Source organism: Dreissena polymorpha, chromosome 3 (assembly GCF_020536995.1).
Source record: "Dreissena polymorpha isolate Duluth1 chromosome 3, UMN_Dpol_1.0, whole genome shotgun sequence".
Lineage (NCBI taxonomy): Eukaryota > Metazoa > Mollusca > Bivalvia > Myida > Dreissenidae > Dreissena > Dreissena polymorpha.
This window is the reverse complement of record NC_068357.1, coordinates 50,165,184-50,175,733: the sequence shown is the minus strand read 5'-3', so window position 1 is coordinate 50,175,733 and position 10,550 is coordinate 50,165,184. Positions and strand designations below refer to the sequence as shown.

General features: G+C 38.2%; 1 protein-coding gene across 2 annotated transcripts; it reads right to left on the bottom strand.

Moving 5' to 3' along the window:
• Positions 1-1,756: 1,756 nt before the first annotated feature.
• LOC127874098 (N-sulphoglucosamine sulphohydrolase-like) lies at positions 1,757-10,537 on the bottom strand. Of its 2 annotated transcripts, none has more exons than XM_052418229.1 (7): positions 10,267-10,537; positions 9,550-9,682; positions 7,841-7,974; positions 5,180-5,336; positions 3,598-3,836; positions 2,878-3,059; positions 1,757-2,520 (listed from the first exon to the last, which is right to left on the bottom strand). In XM_052418229.1, exons 1-7 carry the CDS (start codon positions 10,352-10,354, stop codon positions 1,915-1,917), a joined length of 1,539 nt encoding a protein of 512 aa, XP_052274189.1. In that variant the 5' UTR covers positions 10,355-10,537; the 3' UTR covers positions 1,757-1,914. The 2 variants fall into 2 exon arrangements, with proteins under 2 accessions (XP_052274189.1, XP_052274190.1); XM_052418230.1 differs by having other exon boundaries at positions 2,884-3,059; positions 10,267-10,535.
• Positions 10,538-10,550: the final 13 nt, after the last annotated feature.

Sequence of the window (10,550 nt, the reverse complement as noted above, 5' to 3'; positions counted from 1 at the left end):
ATACAATGTACATATCATTGTTTGTTTAAAATGTTTTCTACATACTTGTGTATCATGCAGTATCGGATTGTATATTGTCATAATACAATGTTATGATGAGATTATATAGTGCAAACAACACATTTATGCCATTTGTTTTTGTGTCATCTTTCGTTTTTGTTGATGTTGTGTTTCTATATTGATGGAATTTCCAATATAAAGTTTCAGTACTGATCGAGGCCCGATCAGGATAACACCACTAATTATTTCAGAAACAAATACATTGGCAATACATATGAACAAACGCACATACATTAATTAAGTAATAATTACATTAAATGTGTGTAATAAACGATCCACCCACAACTATGTTTGCTGGCCTAAATGGTCGTCCATCGTATGTCGTTTTGCCTTTGTTTACACGCTGGAAGTGGAAAATCCGAGTGTAAAAATCGCAACGAAAAGCACATATTGCGTATTTGTTTATGCCACCAACTTTTCACAAATCTATTTCATTCCAGTGTTAGCCTTATCTACTAATTCATAAGTGATTAAAGCGATCATAATTAAAACAACACATTTGCATTATTCATTAACCGGTTACAAATGTATGTGTTTTTTTTTCGATTTCTACGGGGCATGTACACGCGGCACATATGTGACATATAACTTTTTAAACATATTTATTTATTTCCCACGACTAAGTAACTCATTAGAGCAACATAACTAACTCATGGTAAGGGCATACTCAACCATTCAGAATACACGCTAGCAGAAAAACAAACATTCAAAAGCGCGAATATGTCCGATTTATATCGCAATAAATTGTGTTTGCTATCCACTTTCTCGGTAAGTTTCAATTATGCGCAAAACAACATGTATTTAGATTGGCTGATGATGCCGCTAAAACGAGAAATATATCTCGTTACTACGGGTTACTAGGGCGTTCTTACGAGTTACTTGGTCGGTCCTACGACTTACCATGGCGTTCCCCTGGGTTACTAGGGTGTTCACTCTAGTAACAAGGGCGTTCCCACTAGTAAGACATGTCTTTCCCACGAGTGAGTAAGTCGTTCTCTCCAGTCAGCAATGTCCATACCAAGATTAACTAAGACGCTTCAACGACTTATTTAATTTTTTCCACGACTTCCAATTAGTAAGTAATAACTTATTTACCAAGACTTACTACTTCGTCGTTGTAACGTCATAAATACAATATATGATAAATAAACCCCCGTATGAAGAGTTAATGATATGTGCATGTTTTATGTTGTTTCTACGATTCGCTAACTCGTTCACAGGACTTAGTGACTCGATAATAATTCTTGGGGGCGAGATATTGAACTCGCGTGAACGACTTAATACTTCATTAGTTGAAACTTCTAAGCTCACGGATTTCACGGGAATGACATAACTAACTCGTGGGAACGACATACTAGTAACTAACTCGTGCGAACGACTTCGTAAGTCGTGGGAACGAAATTTCTAACTCGTGGCAACGACATAAATCAACCAATCAGAATACGGGCGGTTTGAAAAGAATCTATTCTATTTACATAATACAAAATTATGTTTCTGTCTCGTATCAGCCAATTTTAAACATGCGTTGAAAACATAAATATGTATTTTGATTTGGTAGTTTGGTAGTTTCCAGGAATTACTAATCTCGTTTCACGATTTCTTACGTCGTTACCAGGAGTAAGTTATTTCGTTTCTACGTGTCACTCGGTCGTTCGAACAACTAAGTCATTGTTATGAGGACATAAATCAAAACATGTACATGTTACATATTTATTTGCCACCATATTCAATACAAAATAATTTTGGCATGTTACAGCGACCAAAGTGTGTTAGCCTTTATTTACTTACAGACTGACAGACGAACGGTGGATTAACAACCTTTGAAATGTGTCTAGTTTTTCAAAAAGAACAGTGTTATTTATTTCGACCCATTCCCTTTTTTCCGCCATTATACAGTGGGTAGCACGTGTTTCCTTCTAGTTCCCCGGCGGGCAGACATCGCCACGTGTCGTCTGTTTCAACGAGCCAAGCGTTCAGTGTCGTCTGCATGCTCGTAATGACGTCATGGTATTCTGGCGCGTCCGCCATATTCATTTGCTCGTATGGATCAGACGTCAAATTGAAAAGCTGCCACTCATCCCTGAAGTAATACTTGTCCAGCGTAGTAATCCACGGCAGTGTTTCGCCCGATTCTGTACGGTTTAAAATGTCCAAAAATGTAGGATTAAGATATAAATCCGTTGCCATTGGATATGGGGCTCTGTAATTCAAATTGTGAATAAGTTTCATGCCCATTGTGCGGATGACTCTCATTGGATAATACATCGTGACCTCGTGGAACACGTGACTTGAAAACACCAGGTCAAATGCCGGTCCTGGATTCGGAGCTAGGGCTTTTAGCAGTGACTTTCCGGTAAGTTGGACTGCCTGGCCGTTCAGGGAATACTTAGGGTATTGAATTTGAAACCAGTCTAAAATAGTGGGTAGAATGTCCATCGTACTGGCCATAAGTTCGGTCGTCTGTAAATGAACAAATAGAGAAAATTAGCAACAACGGGGAAAAATCAATAGCAGCACAAATAGAAATTAACCAATGTTAATACACACATAAATTCATGTATGAGAAATGTTTTTTAGAAACCAGACAAAGATCAGTAATGGTATCTTTCATCTCTATGATGTGTTCTTCACTATTTAACTATTCGTATAAAGTCAAATTTCATATTGCACACAATTTAATTGTACACGTATAATTGATATGGGCTTTTCCAGACGCTTTGTCGTGTACAACCTATAGCTTTCATGACACCTACAAAAATCAAACAAAACAGTAAAACATATCATCCTCTGATTGTCGTTAACCGGAAGTACACAAACCTTTACCTTTCCCCACGTGTCCCTTTGATATGGAGACGAGATCATGAAGGGTTCTCCTTGCCCCGGGTCGTACAGATTCGTCTTTGCAAGCGGAAACGGGATTCCGTTGTCAGACGTGAACAGCACCAGCGTGTCGTCTGCGAAACCGGCGTTCTCGAGTTCTCGCAGGAATAGTCCGACACCTGAGATGAGAATTCATATGCGCTCTATGAACATAGTCATGTCCATAAATGTATTTGTAGATGCCTACGTTCTATTGATGTTATTATGAAACGGACACATTGCAGAAATAATATTCGCACAATAGAAAATTGTATATACTTTGACTTATTGAATCCGTTGCAGATTTGACGCACGCTTGTTCAAAACTCTACAATACCGGCAATCTTTCACAATCTATGTATGGCCGCGCTCTTTGAAACGTGGGTATAATGCATGTGCGTTAAGTGTCGTCCCAGATTAGCATGTGCATGTGCACTTTCCGCTTTTATGGTATTTTTCGTTTACAGAAAGTCTCTTCTTAGCAAAAGTCCAGTTTAGGCGGAAAGTGTCGTCCCTAACTCATGTCAATGATTATGACAGATGAAAACGATGACAGCAACACAAACATAAAAAATAATATTTATTTATAACATCAAGTATTAATTTATAAAGTCATGAGACGGAATTTGTTTCTCATTGATTGTAGTGTTCATCTAAAAAAATATCACAATATTTCACCTTGGTCAAACCTGCTGTACGTTTTGTACATATTAGCGAGATCCTGGCGCGTAGCGGGCGTGTCGGGCAGGAAATACGGAACCTCGACATCTTCCGGTGTGTAAACTTCCGGTTTCCAGTCCGGGATAACGCCGGTCCCGGGGGAAGTTCCGTCCCCGAATTTCTCACAGAAGTCCCCGAGTTTACCGCCTGTATCGCATCGGTGGATGTCGTGAATACCGATGTACAGCATAAAAGGCCTGTAAGAAAAATTCATGTCACTATTGTTATATTTGAGTCGTGTTCTGAAAAAAATGGGAATAATGCACGTGCGTAAAGTGTCATCCCAGATTCGCCTGTGCAGTCCGCACAGGCTAACCAGGGACGACACTTTCCGCCTAAATTGGATTTTTGCTGAGATGAGACTTCATTTAAACGAAAAATGTCATAAAAGCGGAAAGTGTCGTCCCAGATTAGCCTTTGCGGACTGCCTCTGGGATTAGACTGCACAGGCTAATCTGGGACGACACTTTACGCATATGCATTATGCCCAGTTTTGTCAGAACGAGACTCATGTAATAATAACGTTATTTTAAAATCAATATCTGTAAGCAACCATAATTGCTAAGACTACACGAGTCAAAAACGTGCATATAATATATTTGATACTTTCTTTACTTATGGATATGTTGAGTGTAGAATAAGGCTTTTTTCTAAAATGATTTGATATAAAACACAAAACACAACATCCACACACACCCGCACTTGCGAACTTACGCACGCAAGAACTCACACACAAACATATTTATAAGTCTTAATTAACTGTTTGTAATGTTATTTTCAGTAAAACTAAAAATTTGTAAAAGTAAGTGGATATTTCATTATTAAATCATATTATTACAACTTAATTCAGTGTTTGAGTTAAATCCCTGAGACACCATATTCAAGAAGCGATACTCACAAAAGCAGAGGAAATACATATGCGAAAAAACACTGTACACTTTGCAACTTATAAATTTATTCCCCGATAATTAAGTTAATATCGATCGACTTATCAGTGAGCTATAAATCCTAGAGCTAAATGCTATCAGTTTGTCCTCCATTTTCCTCGATAAGCTTAGTTTCGAAGTTCACATTATTTTTCAACGACTTTTGTTTATTTCGTTGAAAAAAAAACGTACACGAAAGATTGTTTAACGAAGTCAATGGGCAATCGGAGTCTATCTTTTTCAAAGCTGAAAGGTAATTTTGTGCGATTGTCAGCTTCAATGAGTAGAATTTCCGAAATTTCTTTTTAGTCCGTTTGTACAGTGTTTCGCATTCTAGGATTTCTAAAGACTGAAAATTGCCGCAACAAAATAGCCCTGGTAAATTAAAACAAGAATAATGATGTGTCAACTTATAATGTTCATACATTTAAAGCATTTGTATTTCAGGGACTAAACTTAGTCTACTTTTGAATTAACAATATTTCATCATGCGGACTGCACAGGCTTATCTGGGACGACACTTTACGCACATTTATTACGGTACGCCCCGTTTTCCCAGAACACGGATCAAATGCATAAATACTAGCATGTTCCAACAGCATGTTCCAACTGACCTGGTGTCATTGCGCGACGCCTCCAGGAAATCCCTGACGTGTTCCTTCATGAACGTGATGTTGCGGCCCACTTGATTAATGGAGTACTCCTCTTCCGTTACTTCCACCTCGAACTTATACACCGTATCCGGTTTCACGTGTTTCTTGCCGATAAGACCTGGAATGCAACGAGTCAAATATTTAATGTTAATGTATTCTTTTATACCAAATGATAAAATGTGACATTTCTGCAGTGAAATAACAGCAGCCGGTGAAAAGAACCAATTTCCGGAAATCCTTTTTCTATTTTTAGATAATAATAAATAATTGTATGTATATTTTCTATGATCACGAGTGAATTACAATCGACATTCCACCGAATCCAACAAAATTGCTTTATATTTAATGCTTTTTCATCGTTTATTTACATTGAATTTTGGCGGTATAACGACGTCATTTTGTCACACTAATGACGTCATTTTGTGTTTTGAAATGTATTGAGGCACGCCACGGGAGAACTCCGAGAAATGGTAACTTTTAAGCGAAATGGAAACATTTTCTTTAAAAAGGGACATAAAAGAAACATAAAATGTGTTCATGTCAGTGTAAGATCGTTTGTTATTTCACGAGTGATCATAAAAAAGTATATTTTCACGAGTGGTATTTCATGTTTGTGTTCACCTTTTTAAGTTATTTTTTTATGAAAACATGCCCGTTATATATAGTCACAACGTTCAGCAATTGAAAATATTAAAAGAAAATCGTCTTTTGATCGACAGCGCACGATCATCTGCTTGTCGCCGATCAAATGCCAACCTGCAGCCGATTGACAGTGATCTGCAACAAGTCGCATTTTGTCTGCTCGACATAATTGATAGTCGATGGAGTAACGACCGATAAATGCGTTCTCGCGATCTGTTTAGGGTCTGAAAAGCAGACAGTCATACCGACACTCTGTCGCTGACCCGTAAGAACCAGTCCAAGACCAACAGCAACCACCTCCTGTCGAGAGTCTGATCGATCTTGAGTTTAAGTTGATCGCAATATATCACTGCGACATACAAGTAAAAATACATAAGACTAGGACACACATAGGAAGCATAGGTAGCAAAAAAGCTTAAAAGCTACCTACAACCGGAAAATAACATTTCCGACGACAGACAAGAACCTCTTGCGAAGACGCTCGCGCGCGTACGGATGAACTTATTATTGATTTGCACATTCTTGGTCGATAGTCCTTTGGTCGGTGTTTTTATCGATGTATATATGGTACTTAAATTATTTTAGGTTCCATGCCGTTGTAACCCGATTAGAAAATATGTTTATCCCAGGTCGTCTGTCTGTTTGCATGTTCGTCCGTCCGTTTGTTTGTCTGTCCGAATCTGACCACTTCAATAATTGTAACTCAACAAACATTAAGCCAGCTTTATAAAACTCGGTATGTTGGTAGACCGCCATATGGCCAATATACATGTTGTATCAGTACTGTTTTTGTTAGAAAAAAAATATGTTGCTATGGTAACAGAAGCTGTAATTATAGCGGGGTTTGTTGCATCTGTGCGGCCACTATCCCTTTAGGGAAATACATTCAATCGTGTTATCGAAACGTTTGCGATAACATGTATAATTGTGAACGCTGATAACAAATCATCTTTGCAGCATATCGAAGTTAAGTTCACTGTACTTAATTTTCAACACTCACTGTGTCTAAGATATTGTACTTGTTTATACAAATGATATGGTGTAAATGTATGCCTATTTGCAATTTACTAAACCACACCAAAGGTGTACTATTTACGTAATAAAGCATCCCATTTGACATTATCAAGAGCGCGCGAACAATAAGATATTTCCGTACCAAATGAAGGGCTGGGAATTGTAGACATGATTCGAAACTCGCTCCAAACTTTCGCAGAAACTTTATTAGGCGAAGATGTGATGACCCATACAGGTCTTAACATTATGCAGCAACAAGCGCAAGATGACCCTTTTGATTAAATTTGTAGTATTGAAAACACGTTGAATGGCAATGCACTTCCTTCACGCTCAAGGAGTCGCATGTTCGACATCCGCAATGCATGACTCATCTTTCATAAGAGACGCCGTGAGGTGGCGCTGTGTACGAGGTGTTTCACATCGAAGACTTGATAATAATCCACAGGGACATAGACGGTACACTCTAGAATAATCGGAATTTTGGACGAAATCTTAAATTTTAACTGCCAGTTAAGGAAGGAAACTCCGCCGGTCCGGTATGGTAACAGGAAACTCCGCCGGTCCGGTATGGTGACCATCAAACAAAACTCCCATATGCATTGAGTGGCATTTGAATCCGTGTCGCCGAGGTGAGGGGCGCGAATACCTACTACTGCGCTAACCAGATAGCTCTAGGCCCCTATATATCATAAATAGATCTCGAAAAACGGGACTGAATGCAAATGCGTAAAGTATCGTCCCAGATTAGCCTGTGCTGTCCGCAATTTCTAATCAGTATCCGCTTTTATTATATTTTTCGTTTTAAGTAAAGTTAGTGAAGAACCAGATTAGGTGGAAAGTGTCTTCCCTTATAAGCCTGTGTGGAATGCACGTATGCTATCCTGGGACAACAAATAAGGCACATTAATTAAACACTGTTTTCCCAGAGCGAGGCTAGAACGTATTATATAACACTTGTACATGTACCTGTTCGAATCCCGTGGCTTGCCAGAATGAGCGGCAGACTCTGTACCTCGTCGAACGACTGGAAGTGGTGGACATCGTGTGCGAGACCGTATTGGCCGTTCTGGTGTACCGGAAGTCCCGTCAGCACAACCGACCTGCCGAACATACGGAACGGAATGGGGTAAACATGTGCAGATATTTATATGAAAATACATGACCACATTGGCGCATTTAATGTGTGCGTTTGTAACAACAAGTATGTGTAAGGTAATCGGCGTAAATAAGTTCTTAGCGGGAAAATGCGAACATGCGCGAATGAACGGACACCAATTCATTCGTTTGTGAAAATGCTTCGCTGAATCGGCATTAATATGCATGCGAAAATATTTTACTGAATCGGTGTTTATATGTGAGTGTGTGATCATGCGTTATGTTATCGGCATTTTTAGTAATACGTGCGTTAAACTTTACGCGCACACGGATAAAATAAGGTAAGCGTGTGACCAATACACACTACTGCATACAATCTAACAATAAGACATTATACACACTACTGCATACAATCTAACAATAAGACATTATACACACTACTGCATACAATCTAACAATAAGACATTATACACACTACTGCATACAATCTAACAATAAGACATTATACACACTACTGCATACAATCTAACAATAAGACATTATACACACTACTGCATACAATCTAACAATAAGACATTATACACACTACTGCATACAATCTAACAATAAGACATTATACACACTACTGCATACAATCTAACAATAAGACATTATACACACTACTGCATATAATCTAACAATAAGACATTATACACACTACTGCATACAATCTAACAATAAGACATTATACACACTACTGCATACAATCTAACAATAAGACATTATACACACTACTGCATACAATCTAACAAAAAGACATTATACACACTACTGCATACAATCTAACAATAAGACATTATACACACTACTGCATACAATCTAACAATAAGACATTATACACACTACTGCATACAATCTAACAATAAGACATTATACACACTACTGCATACAATCTAACAATAAGACATTATACACACTACTGCATACAATCTAACAATAAGACATTATACACACTACTGCATACAATCTAACAATAAGACATTATACACACTACTGCATACAATCTAACAATAAGACATTATACACACTACTGCATACAATCTAACAATAAGACATTATACACACTACTGCATACAATCTAACAATAAGACATTATACACACTACTGCATACAATCTAACAATAAGGCATTGTACACACTACTGCATACAATCTAACAATAAGACATTATACACACAGGATACTATTTATCTGATCTAACAATAAGACATTATACACACAGGATACTATTTATCTGATCTAACAATAAGACATTATACACACAGGATACTATTTATCGGAGCCGCGCTCGGAGAAAACTGGGCCTTATCCATTTGCGAAAAGGGTCGTTTCAGATTAGCCTTCGCATAAATACTAGTAGACTCTGTTATGTGTTTTTTCGTTTAACTGTATTCTCGTCTGAGCGAAAATCGGATAGTTTCAGCGTAAGGTGTCGTCCTTGGTTAACCAATGGGAACTGTGAAGGCTAATCTGGGACGACACTTCACGCACATGAATAAGGTCTAGTTCTTCCAGATCGAGGCTCATTTATATTTTTCGTACCTGCTTGGGGAACAACTGCTGACGGAAGTGAAGCCATTTTTGAACAGCAGACTACGCTTGGCGAGAGCGTCCACGTGTGGCGACCGGATCTTCTGGTTACCATAGCAACCGAACTGGAAACCTACGTCATCACCTTTCAGAAAGAATCATATGGCATTTCACAATATTTATTTTACTCTTTTTTGAAAATATCACAGCTCATAAGGTCGCCGCGGCGTAATGGATATGGTGTCCGCCTCGCGACCGGGAGGTCACGGATTCGTTCCCCATTGTGGGAGCGTTCTTTAGATTTCCCCTATATACACCCATTCCTGGTTCTAGTCCCATGAAACGTTCTGGACCGAGAGCGTTTCAAATAAGCCTTAGGCTTTCAATGAAATCGAGCTAAAATAAATTGGTAAACAACTAAAACTAATAAGAGTATCTTTTGCTTACGAAATCTGGACGGAAATATCTCTGGTCTTAAAATTAAGTTCTCATATGTTGTTTTATTTGACGGAATAGCAGGACTAACAAAACGTTATCTTTAACCTTTTGATCAATGTCACACAATATAATCATGTAATTGTTTTATTCAATTAACATTCATTACAAAAGGCTCAATTTATTCACACATATGTGTAATGGCATACCGAGAGCGACTTAGATCTGCATTAGTATTAAAATAAATAATAATGTTGTTCAAGCATACAAAGCTGGCTTAGGTAAATCGCATACCTAGAAGAACCAATACGTTCCTTTTCCCGTCACTAACACAGGTAAACCAGAACAAAACAAACACAGTTGCCGTTACTATTGCTTTCATTTTTATAAGTAGCGCACAGTGATTCAACACACGAACATCTGCTGTTCTTATTGATTTGTCCTCAGTCTGAAATACGTTTATCTCTTTACTAAGTGTATATCAATTAAAGGCATATAATATCAAGTAACAAACGCTTGCACGTCGGTTACCCTACATTTATGTGAGAGCGTGGAACGACAACTCTGCATGGCGATTT